The sequence below is a fragment of the Ciconia boyciana genome, chromosome 1 (genome assembly GCF_034638445.1).
Source record: "Ciconia boyciana chromosome 1, ASM3463844v1, whole genome shotgun sequence".
In the NCBI taxonomy this organism is placed as follows: domain Eukaryota; kingdom Metazoa; phylum Chordata; class Aves; order Ciconiiformes; family Ciconiidae; genus Ciconia; species Ciconia boyciana.
In genome coordinates, this window is record NC_132934.1 from 126,633,515 (window position 1) to 126,655,680 (window position 22,166).

Below are 22,166 nucleotides of genomic sequence, written 5' to 3' on the forward strand. Positions count from 1 at the left end.
TCTATCCTTATAATTTCATGAGCATACACATGTGTGTGATAAATATTCTTTTGTGGCTTCATAAATTATCTCCAAAATGCAAAGGGAGTCTCTGATGCGTTTCAGCTTTTGTACATATCATTGGAACTCTCCCTCTCTCCTTTTTGGACTAGATTATACAAAATACTCAAGGGAATCAAATCTTCTGGATTTCTTGCCAGTTTATCATGTAATTATATGTGGGTTTACAAGAGTTTATTGCATGTTTTTTCTTGCCAAACTTTTACTAGTCATTAATAACAGAGCTTGGGATAAGATAGATAATGAATCTGATCTAATAGGATAATACTGATGCACTAATGTTTTGATGCATGTATTTACCATCTTTGAGCATTCTCGGTCTCTTTAATGCCAACTTGCTTGTTATCACAGTAACTCAGGACATCCTGTCTCAAAACCTGATGAAAAATGCATTGCAGTATAAATCAATGTATGTTCAAACATGTATTTGAGGATGGATTCTATGTAACTGAAAATTCTGATCTGTTTAATGAATAACTTGTAGTTTTGCATCTATGGTGGATGAGCTTTTAATAAAAAATTAATTCAGAATATTTTTTAGCATTGTCTTTGTTGAAGAAAAACAGTTACGAATCAATGATATTTAAAATCCTGAAATGATGTGATAGTCTAGGAAACTAATTTGCCAAAGTGCTATTTCCATTCAATTTGTGTATATATTGATTTTGTTGCTATTTTGAATCCAGACAAGAAGGGATTAGATAATGCAGTTGGTTGACAGCAATTAAATCAGTTCATGATTTGCTTTGTCTCAATATGAACAATGACCAGCATTTCTGCTAAAAGTCCAAATTTCTCATTGATTTGAATGCTGCTAGGATTGATCACCTCATGAGATGATTTGTAAGGTATTTTCTTCTTTTTAACATAGGAGGAAGTTCTTCAAATTGCAAAGTATGGTTCTCCTTAAAGATTAACAGCATACCTGCAGCACCTGAAAGAAAGATAGATGTGAAATGCAGAGCTCTGGTAAGATTACTCTAAATGTTTAATTTTGGTCTACTGCATTAGAAGAAAAATGTGATTTTTATTGTTGGTCTGGCTGCTATCACAGAGGATTAATCAATTTTATTAAGTGACCACACACAATCACTTTTTGAATAATAAAACTCAATACTTACTAAGACCTCATTTAAGCTCAGTGATATGAACTAAAATGAATGCTTGAAAAAATGTGTCTTCTTTATCCAATATGAATAATTACATTTTTATTCTGCTGCCATCTGCTTCTAATTTTGGATCTCTGATAAGGTTGAATTCTATAAAAACTTCAAGCAGTTTCTGTACAGTCCACAACAGAATAAGTCTCTTTTGGTACCCTCCTTCCTTATGCATGCCAAATTATTATTGTAATTTAGATTTCATTAATCATTGGAATGTATTTAATCATATTTGTATTACTAGATAAATACATACTTTCACTCTCAAAAATTAATTAAATGATGTTAGTCATTTTAGAAGAATGATTACATCATATAAAATAAGTTGTATGTTTTAAATCACTTAAGTATGTAAAGATAAAATAACTGTTTAGTGTGTTTGCTTAATTGATACTGTTTTTATTGTCCAAAGATTTGTAATTGTATTTATCTTTGAATTATACTTTGTAAGGTTTTTATTTTCAGAGCTAATATTTTTCTTATCTTCTGTAAATGGATATTTGCTTTATCATCTAGATGTCCTGTTTTCTGCATGAATTGTAAGCAGCTAAGAAATACTGACTTTAATAATGGATGCTGGTAACAGGTTCTGTGAATAGAAATGACTGGTATGGTATTTTGCTGCAGGAACATTTTTGCAAATAAAAATATGTGATACAAGTACTAGGGGTTACCTCTTCCAGTAAGAGATGCTGGGAAGGGAGAAGAGTCTCCTCAGTTGATTTTACATGTCAGCATGTGTTTATGTTGGGGAAAAAATCCAAACCAGTAAGCATTTCTCAAAATACTTAAAACATCATTGTTCATATATCATTTCTTTCCTTGAAGTGTGGTATCCTGATTGTGAACTTCTGTAGGGCTGAGAAACAGATAATGATGTTTTCAAAATCTTGGTGTTGGGTAAGTATGGTGATAGGGAGGTGTCTGGTGCTAGTAAGAAACACAAAAGCTAGACTAAAAGAATTTGTGATTTTAGACCTTGAAAAGAATAGTGTAGGTTTTTGTCCTACAGAATCATGCATTGTCTTGTATCATTTTCTGATCTGAAAATACTGTTAAAATGGTAAGAGGAAAAGCTAGATTTAAAGTATATTATTGACTCCTATTGTATAATAAATTCTCAGGGTGCATTTTAACTCTGCCTATAATTTTTAATCTAATTCAGTATGAAAACTTGCAAAAAACACTTACAGTAAAATCCAACATACTTTTACAATGTATGGGGCACTGAAGTTCTTGACCTGAATGGGGATAATTCCTTCCTAGAGAGATGAAGGAGGTAAAGAAGTAGCTATACCTCTTCTCCAGATCTCTATGGAAAAGCTTATAAAAAACATTTTTATTGATGAATTTTGAAGATTACACAAAGATTTTTGACTAACAAATTATTATGGAATTGCTGTTACTGAATTGACTGGTTACATGCCAGGCAGTTCAATTTGGAGTGGGAGAGCTTTATATCTCTAATGTAAGTGACTGGGATTATCCTAGCTAATGTCTCACTATAGACTGTCAGCATGACACCAGTAAAAAGAACTAATACAGTCCTTGACTGCTAAAGAATGGTCAAATACAAGCAGAAAGCAAATAATGCTGCTGGTACTGCTATTAGAATGTTGTTCATAGATCTGGTTCTCAGATGTTAAGAATTGTATTGAAATACTGGAAGAAAATCAAAGAAATCCACTAAAAGCATAGGGGACTGGAAAAGCAGGCCTTCTCATATGAATGCTAAGTATCTCTATCAACTTAGTCTGGCAAATAAAAAATGGAGAAGGAATGCGATCATTCACTAAAGAATATTTAAAAGGTAGTCACGGTCTCTCAGTTTTGCTGACCAACATGCACCAAGAGCTAGCGGCCAAAAAATTAAATCTGAGAAATATTTACTCTTGTGTGGAATGTCCTAGTAATGAGAGCAATAAAACATTGCAAGTTCTTACTGGTGAAAACAGTAGACAGAGTCTTGTGAAGTTGAGGACTTGAAATTGCTTCAAAAGCTGATAATTTTTTTTAAAGCATAGTCACCTGGTACAGCTGCTACACCAGTGAGTCAGATTTAATGAATGCAGTGATCTCTTTTTGACCTTGGAGTCTGTCTTCTTCCTTCCTTGCCCTTGGAAAGAAAAGGATTAGCAACATTTAATTTAAAATACTAATAACACTGCTTTTGAACAGTAGTTATAGCTGTATCTCATAGTCAAATGCAATACAAGTTTATCCTCAGCATGTCAAAAGTACTTTTCCCACCTTACACAACTGATCAGATTTCTGAAGCATCAGAAATTGGCTACAGCAGAGGTAAAGTTGGCAGGACAGAGTTTTGAAATGAGCAAGGTGTATATCAACATCTTGCTTTTCTTAATGGTAGACATGTGACTGCAGTGACTACCAGCCCACAGACAGCGAGGGAGTCCCTGGGGAGGTGAGGGCTAGTGGGCATCCCAGGAACAGTGGACAGTATGGGATCATCCTGACATATGTCACCTGGGCGCCACAAGTGCTGTAGACATTAACAAGACTTTGATGAGTGTATTTGCTTGCAGGTTCCAGTTTTGTGATTGAGGTTTGGAAATGCTTTCGACTAACTCACCCTTTTGTACTTCATAAATGAGTGTCTGAAATGTAATGCCTGTGACAGGATGATAGTTCATACCGTATGAAAAGGGGTGGCAAGATGTGTGTGTCAGGGTTCAAACTGAGTTAGTAACTCTGTAGGTATTCTGAGCCTTATGGATGACACGAAGCAGTGGCCATCAGCTGATGTTACAAAAGGAATCCTCTGTTGAAGGGTGCAAGAATTTTGAAGAAACAAGTAGGTCTACCTGGCAGCACCATGAAATTGACTATAGCTCAGGTCTTGGAGACAGGACAGAGTTGCTCTCTTCTGCTTTCAGTGCACAAAATCCGCTAAGAGGAAATACCACAATTCTGTCTGTACTGACCCCCCCCGAACTTATACGACTTCAGCAAGGCATTGTGTCACCGTCCTCTTTTAAATTGCTCAGGATTTTTGGTGCTAAGTAGTATTGCATGTGTTTTCATCTGTCTTTCTTATAATACATAATTCTGACTAGATTCATGATCTTGAATTGGAAGAACACAGGATTTTCCAGTTACATTTATCTTTGGTTTGCACTGTTAATTCTGTGTCTTACCATCCTTAAGGTGCAAAATTTCAGTCTCAAAAGGTATCTGCAGGTATGAAAAGGTATCTAAAACACATAGAGATAATTTGGTTTAACTCACGTTTTTAATAAAATGTAATAAATTTGCATTTTTACATTGATGAGACCAGTCTCACTACATGTCACTTTTGGATGTGTTCTTTCTCTCAACCTACAATTCAAAGTGGAGGTTGAATAGCTAAATGGATCAAACCCAGTTTTATGCTGCTCAAGTTTTGTTAAAACTCTTTTGGCTTGTCATGGCTGAAAGCACTTAAGCTTGTATTTTGCTAATAAACCAGATTATGATTAGGCTATTTAATGGAAATAAAAATATTGAATAAACATGCCATATTGAAAAAGTCATTATTTTTAAGCTCTAATCTAATTTCAATTAGTTTAATCACTGTATATCAGTAAAAGAAACATCCTTGTTTGAATAGAATCCTTGAAAGGAGTTCTCTGTCTGGATGAAAATGTCATTTTCCAGTAGGCAGAAATTTGCCACCTCTTCAAGGGAAACCTACTTTTGTTTTCCTTCCTCCAATAGCAGCCAAAAAACCAGGGAAAATACGAATATGGAGAATTATACTCTTTTTTGGCCTTTCTTAATTTTTATATATATATATAAAATATATATACACACACATAAGTATATATATTAATTTATGTTAAAATATACAAAGGTAATGAGCTGTGCTAAGGATACATTTTCTGGATCAGGTAGAATGTCTATTAAATGCATTTAGAAATAGAGTAGTAGAATGGTAATTCCAATAAATAAAAGATGATGATTCCTTATAATTCATCTTTCCATGTGTTATCCATGCTTGCTGGCAGCAGAATCACTGTAAATTAGGGTAAGAAGTTAACTTTTAGACTGGTTCATCCAGCTGTAAGTAGTAAGTTTGGCTTCCATCTTGATTCATATCAGATGTGATTCCATCCCAGATGTAGCTCCATTAAAATGAGAACTTTAGTCTAACTGGAAGTTTAGATTCAAATCCTATTGTAGTCCTTACTCTTCAGTAGGTAGTATGGGTTTCTGGGAAATGGATGAATAAACAATTCAGTAAAGACCTCAGAATTTGACCCATAAATTGAAGGAAGTGGCTTTTTAATTTTAAAATATAATATTTTTTCCTAATTTTTTTAACATGGAAACCCAATAATTCCTCTCATTTGAAACACATCTGTCTCTAAATTGAATTAGGGTTATTTTTTTTGTTGTCCATGTGGCCACTAGAATGCTGTCCACAGATTGCATAGTATGATACGATGCTTTAAAGGTCAATACAGTGTTTAAATAATAAAAATGTTTTCATCTCTTTTGATATGTGTGTGTTCATTTTTTCTACCAAGAAAATGATAGTAAAAAAGAAGAAATTGCCTCAAATTTGGCCCTTAATAGCGCTAATACTGTTTTATATTGTTACATTCAGACTTTTTGGGACAGTGAACCACTTCCACTTCTCAGCTTTTCTCCTAGATCATCAGTACTCAGGGTATCTCCTGTGTTTGATAAATGCATGGTGCCACTATTTTGCGAATAGTGCCAAATGGTGCCACTATTTTGCAGAATCAAATATTGATTTTAAGTTTCATCATGGTAATTCCACATGCCTGTATTTCCAAGCAAGGGCTGGATCACAGTCTGTTTCTTCAGTTTTCAGTTGATCTTCTTTAAGATATGTTTATTTCTCATTTTTCTCCCCAGGGTTTTTTTGGGGGGGAAAGGTTGGGGGTTTTTACGGTTTTTTTGGTCTTTTTTTTTTTTCCCAACCTAGACAGTTTGGTACACTATTTCAGATTACATTTAAAATAAGTTTAAAATGAATGGGGATATTATGAAGCAGAGTAGTCACATATTAACCACACTACTTTTACTTTCTGGTGAGGCAGATACATCACTTGGAAGTCTAGCAAACAGATGACAAGAAGTATTCCAAGTTCAGACCCTCATATAATTTCTGAATAACACTGAATAGTCACAGCCTCAGTATTTGTCTTTTAGGCCATAAAAGGGTAAGTGTTCAGTTGTCCTTCCTCTAAAATTTTTGCTGGGCTGTCTGAAACTCACTGGACTCTCTGAAACCCTGAACTCACCGGACTGTCTAGGCACAGCCTATAAAGAGTTCAATAGAGCAGTTCAGACCAAGGTCTGAACCTATGATATGAACCCTGGACTTGTCTCCAGGGGTGGTCAGAAACATCAAGGGAAAAAGTAAGAGTATATGCATATACTCAGTATGTACATCTACATACAGTATGGTGCTTTCACAGCTTTTAAGGGTTTTCTGTTCAGGCTTTTTGCTGAGCTGGCAGGTCTATCCTTAAACTTATGTATACATTTAGTATCCATAACCTCCTTTGACTTTGAATTTGAAGTGTTTACTGACCATGGTGTAGGAACCATTACGTTTATTTTTAGCGGTGTTGTTTATTTTAATTTGAAGCCCCCTAGTTCTTAAATTACAGGAGTCAGTGGGCAGTTAAACCCTATCCAGTCTCTCCATGCTACTCATGTTTTTGTAGACTTCTACATATCCATTCTGAATTATCTGTCTTCCAAGATGAAGAGTATGATAAGGTAGTCATCTTCATTTATATTTGCCACTTGGACTTTCATATTTTACTATTGTAGTATTTCTCCAAAAGTATTTATTTAAAAAAGAAAAAAATTGATCAAATGTATTGAAAGGAAGAAAATAATTTGGATTTTAGCAGTGCTTGTCCTCTAACTGCTTCACTTGATGCGCTTTGAAGTGTGGCTATCAAAACCAAGCTTTCAAAATTTAGCTCTATCAGTTAGCCTTTTCAGTTTCTTATCAGTTGATATAAGTCAAAGCAATGATGAGATAATTGAGCAATATGTTAAGATTAGAAATTTTACTACTTTAAAAAATCCAATGCAACATAAAAATATTAGATTTCCAGTGATGACATTTAAAAATATCAGGTGAAAAGTAACAAGAGTTGCTAAATCCCATTGACCTTTTAAAGTGATTCATAGCACAGCAGCTCCTTATATCAAAAGTCAATCTTTGGCAAACTTCCTTGATGCCAATACTTGACCATACCAACCATTTAAATGAAATCTTAGAAGTGGTGTTAGGTAGACCTCATTATTTGTTCCACTCAAGAATCAAGCAAGCTGGCTTACTCATAACCTGCAATTGCTGTTAGGAAGTATTGCAGTGAATATTGAATTGTGAAGCTCTGATTGCAAAACACTTAAATAAAAGAGATTTTTCTTTTTTTCTTTTTGTAGAAGAATAATTTAATTTGTCAAGTAAGAGTATAGTTTTTACTTTGAAGAAAGAATTGTAACTCTGATGTGAGGTTCCCTCAATTCCTCATCTTTTCCTGCCCAGTGTGTGCATAGCAAACATTCATAGAGTTAAAAATAGTGTTGATCTGCTCAACATGCAGGAAACTGTAAGAAGTAATATAAATATTTCCCAGCATGGGAATTAAGATTCTAATGGCCAAGACCTAAGTGTAGCTCCTAGCTAGAGAGAGCTAATGAGAAGAACCTTACTGAAATGGAGGGTGCAGGACCTTATTCAGATGCAGGTTTATTTTCTAAGCCCCATGTATATTAATAGAAATTAGATCAGTTGGTGAAGCCTAGAAAGGTTGTAAGGTTGCATTGCAACTGTGAAGGATTCCTGCCTGCCTTGATTGTTAAAGCTTGGTAAACAGAGCAACCCTTATGAGTGCTAAGAAGATAAGCCTATTTTTCAGAGGAGGGATATTATCCAGTATTGTTAATGCTGAAATATTGCAGTCAATCCTAACACTGTTTATAATGAACACCTCCAGCCTTACCTTACAACTTCATCAGTCACTGCCCAGCTTCAAACTCTATTTTTTGCCAGCTGTCATAATGAAAGCAATCAATCTGAATTCTAAGTACATGTGTCTTTTGTTGGTGTCCTTTGCCTTTCAGTCCAGCCCGAGAACCAGTTCCGGCAGTTGGCACTGCTGGCCTATAGAGAACATTTCCCCACAGTCATGAAAAACTCCATCAATTGTGCTACTTGTATAGACATTTCCATAGCACTGTGCTGGAAATAATTCCAGTAAGGAAATTTCGGATTTGTGAGGCCTCATTACCTATTCTATTGCTTTGAAAAATCTCTCTTAAGTTCTGTTTTGTTCTGCATGATGTAAGGGAGATTGATGTTGGAGACTTGTCAGCTTTGGCCTTCCCCTCCACCAATGCAAATTTCAGGTTGCATTTCACCCTGACAAAGATCGTCAACTCTATTAAGAGAGATCAGCTAAAAGCTAGTTCAGGGAAAAAGGGAGAAAGTACCCTCTGTAATTATTGTCTGCCCAGGAATTTCTTCCTTTTTCTTTCATGAAAGCATTAATGTATTTTTATTTAATTTTGTCTTGGCCAGACCAGCCTGTGGCAGTCTAATGAATCTCAAAGGCAAAGAAAACAAACCTGCAACAGTAGAGATGGTACAGGATACAGAAGTGTACTTTCAAATTTATATTTTACTTTAAAAATAACTCAAAAGTATATTTCAATAGTTCTGTAGGTTTTACTCTGTTAGTGACTTCTAGATAGCACAGGCTAAATTAGACTATTGTTCATCAGTAGCTGACAGCCTTTCAAATTTATCATAAATTCTAAAAATCAGGCTGTGGATTTTTTCTCATATATGATTATGAGAAAGATTGTGTGACTTAGCATGTGGAACTATCATTTCTGTTGATCATGAGAATGCTGTTCACTTGTCAATAGCTAAGTTGTTCTACAACTCTAAGAGGAAGCGAGAAGCAGCACACTTATTATCAGCTAGATCTGGAAATGCAAGTCAGACAGCAGATAAGGAACAGTTCAGTTCAGAACTGGATTGACTTTAGCACAATGTAGCCTCCTGTATAAAGAGAGGAGGAGCCATCCTTTGGACATCCTTTTCCTTTCCCAAAATCCTACTCTCTTCTTTAGATGGTAGACTGAGAAGGAAGGATGGATAGCAGCATGGGATTCCTACTAGTCCTACTGCTGGGTCTACTCCTCAAACTCTTCTCACCGAGCTCCGGAAATGATTTTGCCTTCTAGTGGAATTATAAGCTGTAGATCAGAAGTAGCACCCTTGCCAACTCGGTGATGTTTTTCTTCTCATAGGATATATTGGCTCAAGGAATGGTTCCCCTCAAAAATCATGGCAGTTCTTTAGCACTTGGGAATCATGCTTTGGGGACTGGAGAGGTAGAAGCCATCTGTGGGAGATGTCAGTCTGTTTTAAATCCGTAACTCTTTTACAGCGAGCCACAACAATAAGAGGTTGCACAAAAGATGTGTTAATTTTCTCTAGATTATGCCTCTTCCCTGTAACCTCTACTTCTTTTGTTTAATTACTTGAAGGGAACCCACAACAAAAGACGCATCTGTGTTACCCTTTCAGTTCACAGCAACAGTGTGTTTTTCGGGTGTCTCTCCTGATCATCCTGACTTACTGCACTTTTGTTTATATCACACAGCAGTCCTGGAGTGCATGAAATGCATCTCTTTTGGGTGTAACTTCACTGGAGAATATTTTCCAGGTGCTCGTCTAATGTTCTTCAACCATTAATGGGTGTTTAAGTTCATGGGAGCAAAATAGAACCACTCATAAGCAAAACATTCACGGGCGTTCGTACTGTGTGGATGCTGGGTCCTCACCACCAACTGTTTTGCTCTACGTGTCTACTCCTTTTGTGTCTTGCTCATATTAGTATAGATAGATCGTAACACCCAAATCTTTGTAAGTCTTCCTGTCAAAAAAGACTGGGTCATGTTTATTCTAACAGGAGTTTGAATTTTGTGGGAACTGCATTATGTCAATAGACGAGTATAATGTAGAGAGCTTGTTACAAATGCAACCAGTGTTAAAGTAGATCCAACTTAGAATTTAAATTATGTGTCAGTGTCTCCTTTATTAATTATTTTCATTATTTATTTAATTAAAAGTAAAAAGCATATAATTAAGAATATTTTGTAATTATGTAACTTGGCAGTTGAAGACAGTGACACACTGTTTTCATAGCTGTGGTACATTAATTTTTCATAAATCCTAAGCTAAACTGCAATCTGAATATTGTTATACATGGCTGATACTTGGATCATGTTCTCAGATATTGAGTAACCTGAAGTTATGAATCATGCCCTAAGACCAATTTGTAGAATATACTTTCATAACAATTGGTAGCATAAAAAGTAACATTCTGTAAAAGAACCATGGCAACATGGTTTGTGGAAGAAAAACAAATTTGGGAAGGTGGTAATTATTAATCACTCTAACTAAAAGCAGTTTGGCAAATAATTCAGACCAGAACACATTTGTATAGCCCATTAAAAAAAAAAAAAGGAGTTATCAAAAGGAGGATAAATTATTAGAAATATTAGAATGTGAGTGAAAATTTTTGATAAATATATAGCAGCTGCTAACCCCCTCCTCTCTTCCCTAGAGATACATGAATCAGTTCTGTGATATAACAGCAGGGAGCTAATGTAAATCACAAAATGACAGCTGAGCTGTCACTAACTGCCATTGAACAAAAATGTAAGGTTAGATCTAAACCAAGTAATTAGAGGGGTGTTTCATCTATGCTAGATGAGTGGTCATATACATGAAAAATAACTGTCAAGTGAAGAAAGAGAGTAGCCTTGTAAAATTAAACTACTATGTCACTTAGTCCGTAACTGCTGTTGCTAGCCCTGTGACTTATGAATCAAAGCAAGAGGGGTTTTTGCTCAACCGTTAAACACAGCAAGCCCACAGAAAAAGTTCTTTTTTAAAAATTTGCTCACTGATGGTGTCTGGAGTACAGATTGTATAGCTTAGTGAATTAGGTATTAAAGTAATGTCACTGAAAGGAAAATTTAATGTTTGAACTCTGTTCCCTGGATATACCTCTAATAATTGTCTTTCTAATTAGTGGAACTTGTGCTAGATTTTAGCTCAAGACAAAACATGGTTGTATGTACACTCTGTAGGGTTGTTTTTTTCTTTTTTTTTTAAATAACAATGAGAGGAACCTGAAAGAGAACAGTGAGAAATTCTCCAAAAAATGTAGTTATCTTAAGTATAAATTTTCAAACTATTTTTGGAGGCTCTTACAAGTGATGATCTGTGAATTTTTCTGCAGAAGTATAACCTTTAAACCTGTCCTGCCATTTTTCTGAGTTGCCAAGAAAATTGGTGGTACTGCCACTGGTTTTCCCCTCAGTGATTAATGTGAACCAGTGACTAGTGAGAACTCAGTGCTTTCCTTGTGTAACACAAAGAAAAAGGAAGAAGAGTTCTTTATTGCTCCTTCCATTCCTATGAAGTTTGTCCATCTATGTAACAGGAAGCTGTATCTTTTAAGACTAATCTGGCAGGGGTACTACTGCTCTCACAAAATGTAGCAATATCCCTGCTTCTCCAAAATAGTGTTGCTGTGTTCCCATGATCAGAATACTATGTAAAAATGCTGGAGTGAAATTCAAGTACTATTTTATAGTTGTGCATCTCTAGAACATGGGTTGAAGCAGCTAGCTGTTCTTCTTTTCTGTGGGATTTCTATGGATAGTATGCACAGCTTCTGAAACAGCAAATGATAATTAAATGGCATCATTACGATGAGCAACAAGTTTATCCACACATACATTCTCAAACAACATCTGAATCAGGAACTTTAAGTATATAAAACTAGTTGATTACGGGGTTTGATTTGAAAACAGATGCTGTGATGAAGTTTGTAAAATGCCGTTAACTCAGGAATTACTTGCTTTAAGTTATACAATTTTAGTTGACATTTTTACTTTAGGCTAAAACCCTACCTATTTTAGATGGTTTGGCCTATTGAAAAAGGAATCCAGATCTTTCCTCTTCTATTTGAATTAGAGTAAGGAATGACTATGTAATTGTGACAATATGAACATACCTCTGGCGCTTGCTTAATCATCATCCTCACTAGAAAGGAGGGGCCAGTGTCTGTTACTGTCTGAAGACTGTTCTTCAACCTTTTTAAAATGAATTTGCTGCTTGATTTCAATTCCTGGTATAAAGGTATATGAAAATCATTGCAACTGAAATCTTAGAAGACTAAAGAGAAGGTAAAGTCTTGGTGAGCATAGGGACTACATTAGTTTAATCTCCAGAACTATTTGTATAAAAGTAACCTAAAGGTCATACAATTGGTTCCCTGCAGCAGATATTTCTATTGAACAAATTCCAGCTAAAGTTATTTGAGAGAAATGTGGAGTAAAAATTAACACTACTCATTTCACATGGAAAGAGATTGTGAACATGTACTCAGTAATTATTCATTTATATATTTCTCTGGGATTTAGAAAGGATACTTTACAGAGAATTTTAACATTTCAAAGGAACCATCTGAGAAAGCAGGAAGCTTTCAAAAGCCAAATTATAATTTGTTTGTGAATATTTGTTTTTCATTAATTAAATAACACTTCCAGTTATTATGAGTTGTTCGTACATTTGCAGGTATTTTTAGTTGTAAATACAGAGAAAACAACCATATTTTTTAATTTTACCAATTGATAATTATTCAGTATCTTCAGCCATTGACAACACTGCAACAATTTACAATTTTTAAAAAAATATTTTTTGGTTACTGTATTTTACTTTGGTGTTTACTGTGGATTTCCCAATGGGGAACAGTAGTACACAGGCTGAATTTAGGCTGATAAATTCAGGTTCATTATCTCAGATTGTTTAGAAAAATGGACTGTAACAGTTACTTTGCCTTGCAAATATTCTAATGGATTTATTCAGTTTGTAAGCAGAGATCAAGAAGTAAGCCGATTCTTAAGTTTTTATGTAAAATGTCTAAAAGGCTGGCAGTTATTGCTTTGAGCACACTTACTCTTTAACAGTTGTCTATTTCATGGGGAAAATTCTAAGTGTATATTGCTGGTTCACTGAGTCAAGAGACTTTCTAATCCATCCATATATTTGAAAAATAGTATTGGCTGTCTTGAGAGGAAGTATCTAATATGTGAGCTCCAAGCAGGATCTGTACAGCAGGAGATAAGCCAGAGGGGAAGGTCTGTTTTGAACAGTGAATTATTAGTTTCTGCTTTAATAAAACCAAATGCCTGGAAGGGATTGAGTTTGGTTTCCACATAAGTGCGGAGACAATAGTTTTGTCTGTTCTCTGCCAAATCTTTCTCTTTCTCTCTGTCTCTCAAGTCCCTGAGAGCTACATGAGTACTCAAAAGTTGGTAACGTAACTCTGAAACATATGCTGCCCGCCCCCAATTCCACGAGAGTTGTTCTTGTCGAGTTGAAACTTGTGCCACTGCTGCCATTTGTAATGGCTCCCAGGTCCTTGCCTAGCGCGCTGGTTCTGCACTCTTCAGTGCTGATTTTAAAAGATCCCTGTCATAGTCTTCACGCTTAGCAAGATGTTTACATGCAGATCTAAGAATAGGCAGGGTGTTTCCATTACTGGTTCCAGCTCTTTCCAACCTTCAACCCTCCTTGGTTTTGGCAGTCTCTAGAAAAATGAATGCAGCAGTCTGTTCTGTGTGATCCATACACAGCAGATGGTGACTGTAGGATGAATGTAACAATTGAGAAACACTTCATTGATATTTACCCAAGGCTTAAAATTGAAATCTCAGGAGGATACCTTTTCCTCTACAAAAGATATAGGATGAAATAATAGCTCATGTCCAGATACGTGGATATGCCAAAAAAGTATATTTCAGGTGATTGTAATGGCAGTCCTTTCCCTCACAAGACGATCTGCCAGGTACTCAAAACTGAGCACACAGGAATATGGAGAGATCAATATTTAAAGGGCTTTATATTCTTACTCATAAATCCATGGTTCTCTAATAAACACTTTCTGCCACATCTTTCCCATACCACCCCATACAGAGGGAGAGGCTGCTTTCTGGGTGACAGCAGAACTAGTTGGTCTGCATAGAGAGACCCAGAAAAGTGCAAGGGTGGGCCTTGGTTCAGACTGCTCGAATTTTAGCTCTTTCAGAGGTTCTAGTAACAGATATCAGTCAATAATAATATATATTTTCATGTTAATATTATTAATAAATGTTGCTTGTGATGTAGTGAACTTGCATTACTTTTTTAGAGTAAATACTAAAAAACTAATACAGATATCTCTAGTATGTCACATATGGAAGACAAAATTAATAATGCAGCATTTGTTGTTGTATGCGAGACAGTGATCTGTGAGCAAACTTGAAGGACTTAAAAGAACTTTTCTTGGAGCAACAACTAACAATGAGGATGTTTTCTTTTTAAAGTTTATCTGATCTTTTAAGTCATAGTAAGTCATAGAACTGGATAACTTATAGAGACTATTCCTTCAGATTTATATACATTTCTGTTTTCAGAAAAGCTATGAACATTTAAGAAATTCTCTTTGCATTATAATACTGATACTCTCTGGCTCCTGAGACTGCAGAGACATCCCAAAAATAAAAGTTGGATTTAAAAAACCAAGTGTCTAGGATTTGGGAGAGGAAGGTTTTTATCCGAGGCATTTTACCTGTCAATATGAGCTTATTTGTAATTTTCTACTCTTGGAAAATTCAGGAGAAAAAGTTATTCTCAGTACAAACCCTGACATTTTCAGTTTTGTTCTAGAATTATCTGTACTTCTGTATGTTTTGTGCCAATGATAATTATGGTATCAGTCTTTTAAATTGCAAAGAAACATGCTTCCTTAAAAATCTCTTTTTAGACCTACAGAATAAGAGCATTACAGCAGGTACAAGGTCTAAGACAGTCAAATTAATTAGCATTTTACATCTGCTCATTGAGTAACTTGATGGTAGGTGCTGTAGCTGAGATGTAAATTATCTCATTAGTACGGTCATAAAAATTCAGTAAAATGAAATATTATCAGAGTTGGTTACTAGTTTTAAAAAGTAAAGGAGTACTTTTAGTTAGCCCATACCAGCATGAGCTGGGAGTAGAGGCAAATAGTAGGATATTTGCTTCCACATGTGTAGCAGGAGTCATTAAAGTTGATGGAAGTATTGTAATAACGAGTCATTACTGCTATTCTATCATAGTACCATTAGGTTCTGATAGGTGGTTGTAAGTTTATTTTTACCAAGTCTTTCTGAAAGTCTTGGAAGCCCTGGAATATGAGCAGTGCTAGTCACTGCCTTTTCCTGACCAGTTCTGAGCGAGCTGATACCTCAGCATTTCACTGATGTGGTCTTTATCATGTTTGTAGTTTCATTCCAGAGGGAGCTTTCTAACCTCACCACATCAAATTTTCAATCCAGGACAGTATGCCCATAGTGCAATTATCAGTTTCAATGTCTAATAGAGTAAATTAAATGCTATTAGAATAAGTCCCTGGAAATAATTCACTTGTTTCAGTTGCTGACTTCATTATGAATATGCAGAAATCATCAGCACTCACCAAGGCAGTTCTAATCTGTTGGAATTTTGAATTTAGGCACTATTGTAACTTCGTCAAGCACTGGAAAACAAATCAGTGAGACCAGAAGAAAATAATTGCAGCTAACTGTTTGTTGTAGCATTATATGCGTAGATACAGTTAGGTCAGGAATTAAACTTTGTAGTTCTGTATACATTCAAAGTCCCGGGATAATAATGCACTTCTTTGGTAAATAAGAGAATGACAAAGATTTTCTTAAATACTTAACATGACTGACATTCACAAAGATCTCTGTGGGTAAGATTTAGTCTAGATCTGAAAGAAATGATTGAAAAAGACAGGTTTTGCTAATTGTCTACCTGATATATCAGCTATTTGGAAACTGAAAGTATCCTAAATTTTACATCTCCTTGACTTCCCTGAAAGAAAGGACTGGTTACAAATGGTGATTGTCACTGTTCTGAGGCTCAGTTTGGGCAAGTATCTCTGTGTCATGACATGCTGGAAGAAGAATTACATATTACCTTTCCATGAGACATAACTGACTCTCTGAAAATGCAGTAGTAACTGATAGCTCTCTTGACTTCATTATCTAAGAGCAATACATTTCTAACTTAGAAATGTTGCACTTTCTAGTGCTTTTATTGAGTGATACTGACCTTAAGTATTTTGTTCTGGCATTGTAGATATGCCAGTCTAAGAAGGAGATAGGACATTCTGAAAAAAAGAGAAATGTCTCTTTTTGAGATGCAGCCTGGATTTACTGAAGCATCAGTCATCCAAAATAGTCTTGTTGAACAAGGACTGTAAATACATCTATTGATTTGATTCAACCCATGTTTTCTGTCATTGGCACCTCATATATTACATGTATCTGCACAGCAAAGTGACCTATAAGAATGATGAATAGGAGCTGTATTGAAATCTGTTAGTTGCTGAGTCATGCTTTCCAAAAATGTTGTTGACAAAGTAGATGTAAATGATTTTCCTGTAAAATCCTCTGAAGATTAATTTGATCCTTTGTTACATTAATGCAGTGGCAGATATCTCCTTCCAGATTGGCTGTGGTAATGGAAAAGATTAATCTATTGTTATATTATTTAGTAGTGCTCCCTAACCTGATTCAGCTTTGATAAGCCAGGTTACTGTACACGGTGGCTTAGGCAACTGGGCTGATCAGTTAAAGTGCCAACCTTCAGTACAGAGGTTGGCAAAAAGTAGCTGTAATTGGTAATTTCTTCATCTCATGCTGCTGGATCTGAAAAGGATATCTGCCTGTGGTCTCAGGAAGATGAATTACTGAGCTTCGGTCTACAGGGACTCAGAGGTGGCCTTGATTTCAAATGCAAAGGAGTATTCATTAAGATGTAAGCATAGTTATTACTTCCTCAGGTATGGGAATTTGGGATATTAATTTGACTTTGAGTCAGTCTGTATCCCCTTGTCAGGTATGTTTTTTATAATTATCTTAATATAGCATTTCTCTTGTAATTCAGCTTCTCTTTGCTCCAACTTCTTCTGTCTATCTGTACCAAACCAGAAACATTATACAGATGGACAAAACTGGGATGCATGGATGTCCAAATATGCACATATTATTTAGTTCATTAGCTTTTCCTATATGTGTTACAAATTATTTTTGGTGTGGGTTTCTCAATGTGCATGATTTATTTTGGTGGAGCTGAGGACATCATAGATAGCTTCAGTCACAGAATATAATGCTTTTGCAGTCCTCTCCTTTCCTTCAATTTCAGAAAGATGTTTTTAGCAATCATCTATTGCAAAACATTGTTTTCCCAGTTTGTTTGCTTGGTGCAATATCTATTCCCTATTAAGAGGTTAACAGTGCAGTATTTTTTAGTCAGTGAGCTTAGAATTATTGTAATAACTTACAAACTAATCATCTCTGTATTCTGTTTTAGGGAATTATTACTTAGGCACTAATGCACATTTCAGCTAAAAGAAATTCAATTCAATGTGATTTTTATATGTAAATTTATATTTAAATTTACATCTGAAACTCATTGCACTATTAGCCTTTGATATTAAATGTCCTGTGCACATTCTTTTCTTCTAGTTAGTTTCTTGTACTCTAATAGTGATAAGAATGGATTCCTCACTAAGCAAGTTTTACAAATATATAATTTGCTTAAGGTGTTTAGTCCTAGATTTTGAGTAGTTCAATCTGCTGTTCTGATAAAGACTTAACTGTTGATGAACAGTTGGTGCCTTTTTGCAAGCTGATATTTTGTAAGGCAAAATATGCCAAGTAAAATGGGAAAATAGAGTATGAAGATAATGGCAATGCTGTGATTCTCTGTTGTCATAACCTTACATGGAAAGGAGAGGGTTATCTTGGCAATTAGTTTACATCACAGAGAAGGGGGGGGGGGGAAAGGGCTTGTACGGTGAGGTACGGTGAGGGAGGTGGTTCATTTCACAAAGATCTGCTCCGTTAACTTACAACTGACTAGGAAGCTGGAAGGACTCACCCCCTCAAGACATAGGAGGTTAGGACTTCCATGTGTCTGAATGATCAATGCGAGAAAGGTGCAGTTGAGTGTGGGCATGTGGGTCTGGATTAGAAGTGTGTGTGGAGAGGAGAAGTGGTGAGGTGAGGTGTGTGTTGGAGGCACCTTGCATCAAGCAGTTCAAGAGCCAGCTCTGATTTCTGAAACTAATTTGACCAAACTGGGCTGAACTATGTTCAGCATGGCCCTGAAACTCTGTCATCAACTCTGCTGATCTACTCAGTTGAGCCTCTTTTGTTCCAAGAAACGGAAATGAATAATAATCAGGATACAACAGGAGACTCTACCTTAACTCCTACTACTGACATGTAGACACACTGGTGGTGACATTGAAAGCTCTGATCATTTTGAGCCTATGCAAGATAGAAGGCCAAGATCTGTTTTTTTCAAGAATATTGCCACCATTGCAAGTTCAGTCTTTGAGTAAGCAACATTCCTGCTTGTCATCAGGTGCAGCACAGAGAAAGAAGGCACTTCTTACTTGTCAGTTTAGAAGAACAATGATTTGGACAAGGACCTACAAAGGGAAGAATTTCTGCTGCATTATCTCACCAGGCCTTTCAAAATAGCTTTCTTAGCACTTACCTGACTTGAAAATTTTTTTCTATAGCAATAGCCTGGCAAACGCAGGAGCAAGTACAAATGCTTTCTCCTCAAGGTCCATGGACTGGAGAAGCTGCGAACAAATGCAGGGTAAATGTCATCTCCATAATGAAACTGGATTTTAATTGAAAACAATTGTTCTAAAGCATTAAGAATTGTATTTAATCTCTTAGAAACTTTGGCCAGATAGTGCTTTTATTGACATCTAATGATGGTTAGAATAGGGTTATTACTGAAGTTTGAACACAGGGAAGTGTTATGCACAGTCATTTTAGAATGTGTCCATATTCCTATAAGCTACCTTGTCAAAGTTAAAGGAAGATTAGTTGATAGTTCAGGGCAGTGTATACATTAATAAAACATACAATTACATATTATGGACTTAAATCCTTTAGGTCCAGTTGCTAAAAGAAGGGTGTAGAGAATGGGATGATGAGAAAATCTTTAGTATAAAATATGTCAGGAAAACATTTCAACAAACAGGTATAATATCACAAAAGATCAATTGATGATGGAGAGCATCTTCTGAAGCAAAATCTTGATAAGAGTATTAGACCTATACATAGGCTCAGGCTATTAGTATAGGATAAAGTGTAAGCAGTCAATTGTTTTTTCAGGTTCCACAGAGAATAAATGTTACCTCATATTTACATTTTATTTTATTTTATCTTATGTTAGATTATTTTAAATGACCTTCACTGGACAAGAAGTGGATCACAGCAAGTACTAAAGGAATAAAAACATGACATATTGCACCAGAATGGCTCTATCCTGGGCACTGGCAGTCTTGATACAAGAAGCAGTTTGAGGAATTAGATTAATTCTCTTCTTTTTTCAACTTTTACATTTTTCCTCTGTCAAAATGTTTATAAAAACCACAACACTAAAATGTGGATCTAAATTAATGGCTATAAATGTGTTTGGAACTTGCCTATGATGTTAATCCTTTGCATTCTTTCTGATAAAATGGTACTTTCAGGAGAAAGAATACTCTCAGCAATTGCATGGGTGTTTTGTTATTTATCCTAGTACTATGCCTCCATAACAATCCATTAAAGGCTAGAAATATATGATATATATACATTCTGTTGAATAAATGTACATCTGCTCTCATTACCATCCATGAAGTAGCAGATCTTTGAAACATTTATAGCAATTCCAGGGAAATTTCCTGGGAAATTCCAGGGAAATACATAATCCTAGGTACTCATTTTATACTGGCAAGAGAATGCTCTTTTACATTAAGCTAATGTTGGCAATATAAAATCTCCTTTGTGTGCAAGGTTACAAAGGTTTCTTTGATAGTTGCTGCTTTTTTCCTAAATAAGCAGTCCAATATTTCCTTTTTACTGTAAAAGTATTTCTTCAACACAGCATGTAGATGTTTTACTTTAAACTTGTTATGAAGCCTTTAGCAATAAAATGGTAGATAGATTTAGAAATTTGTTTGCACCGGTAAAAACTATTAATCTGAGCTTTAAAATATTTTATGGCAAATTTAAATCCCATCTTACCGATGCAAGGCACTTGAAAGATTTAAATTGTTGGTGTAATCTTGCCATCTGTAGAACATTAAAAGTGTCTTATGTGTGTTCCAGTAGTCATTTTCTATAAATGTAAATACATAGAAATTTACCAAATCGTAGGCAGGCTCAAAGCAGAGTGAGGCAGCTGTGTGTGGGGTTGTAAAGTATTTCATGTTCAGTTTTTAGTGTATTATTAATTTTAATAGATATTTTATCTTTTTCTCCTTTCATATTGCAATTTGAATTATTTACCTTTTACAAAAAAGTATATGGCAAAATTTTGCTGTGAGAACCAAATCACCATATGTTAAAAAAACCCCCTGCATTTTGAAATAAACTGTTTGGTTAGAGCAAAGGAAAGAGACCAAAATAGGGATAGAGATAAATATAGATACAGAGAAATAAATATATATATTTGGTTTTGGATTTTGCATATTTTATATAGATGAACGTATATGAATAGAACATACATATTTTAAACTGCAGGTATGCATCCTGAATTGTGACAGTGGACTTCCTTCATTAATATATTCCTTCCTGTCTGGAGTGTTTCGTTTCATAAAGTATATTGATATTTACACACATAGGGTAAATAGGATGGATTTACACTATTTTTAACCTTACAGGGATGAAGGGAGTCACTGGAACACTGCTGAAATATAGCAGTGTTTCAAGGGCTGCTCAAGAATGCAGTGTAGGAGCTGTGCAGAATTAGCCGCCTTTGCCCAGTTCCCGCTCATCTTAAAGGTGTTCCACGTGTAAAGTATGCATATTTATCTAATCAGGCCATAGTTTGGCTCCCTTTTATTACAGTAACTGGAATTTAATATGCGTCTTTAATAGTAGCCATGTTTTCCAGATGGTCAAGAAAAGATGGTCCTTGCCTGAAGTGTTCATAGACTCTAAACAGAAAGATATGGAGACCACTAGTAAGGGAAATGGCTAAAAGGAATGAGAGAAGGAATGTTTATTGTGATGGTGTTGTTTTAATGTCAAGTATTATGATGTAACTTAAAAATTAAGAGGAACGGATCCTGCAGAATTCAGCCTGAATCATTTGCCAGCTTGCAAAATGGACGTTTTCAACTGTGCTTGGCTGTTGGGAGATGGCTTGGAGGGTTTACCTGGTTGGGACTACAGCAGATCTGCCTGTAAGGTGTATTTTGGCAAGCCTCAGCCATATCTTGGAAGGTGAAGTAGCTTGTTAGAATGCAGACTGGCCAGGAAGACTTGAACTTTTCCTTATTTACGGAATTAAAGAGTTTACAATTTGAAGATTGGCTGAAATGTCTCTTGCTGCAACTTCTCTTTTTTGGGTTAGTTCACACACATCAAACAGAGGTGCAGCCTGTGTTTGCATAAGTGTAAATCATGAGTAAGCATCTTACACTTGTTTGAGAAAGATGTGTAATGGTTCATAATTAATTTTGTGGGTTTTTTCTAGGATACTATTGGAATTCATATTCCCATCACTAATCCTGTGGATAAAATTCTCCAGCTGAGTGTGGTGCTGGAGAATCAGTCACTTTGTGGACAAAAGGCTTTCATTCTTAGGCCCAAACAAACATTTTTGTATCAACTGAAGTTTTCCCCAGCTGTTGTTGGCACTTCAGATGGAAGGTAAGTTGTAGAGTTTTGATACTTGTGGTTGTGGCTCTTGTACTAATAATTGAACTACTTTCATTGAAACCTTGGTCACTTGATGTAGATATCGCCTTAAAAAAA

At 35.5% G+C, this 22,166-nt stretch overlaps 1 protein-coding gene across 1 annotated transcript in view; it reads left to right on the forward strand.

Annotated features, from left to right (window-relative positions):
• CFAP47 (cilia and flagella associated protein 47) overlaps window positions 1-22,166 on the forward strand; it is a 354,495-nt gene that overhangs the window by 230,954 nt on the left and 101,375 nt on the right. Inside the window, exons 52-53 of the mRNA XM_072852476.1 lie at window positions 932-1,029; window positions 21,886-22,061. Of these exons, the coding sequence (XP_072708577.1) occupies window positions 932-1,029; window positions 21,886-22,061 (274 nt within the window). The remainder of the gene's footprint in view (window positions 1-931; window positions 1,030-21,885; window positions 22,062-22,166) is intronic.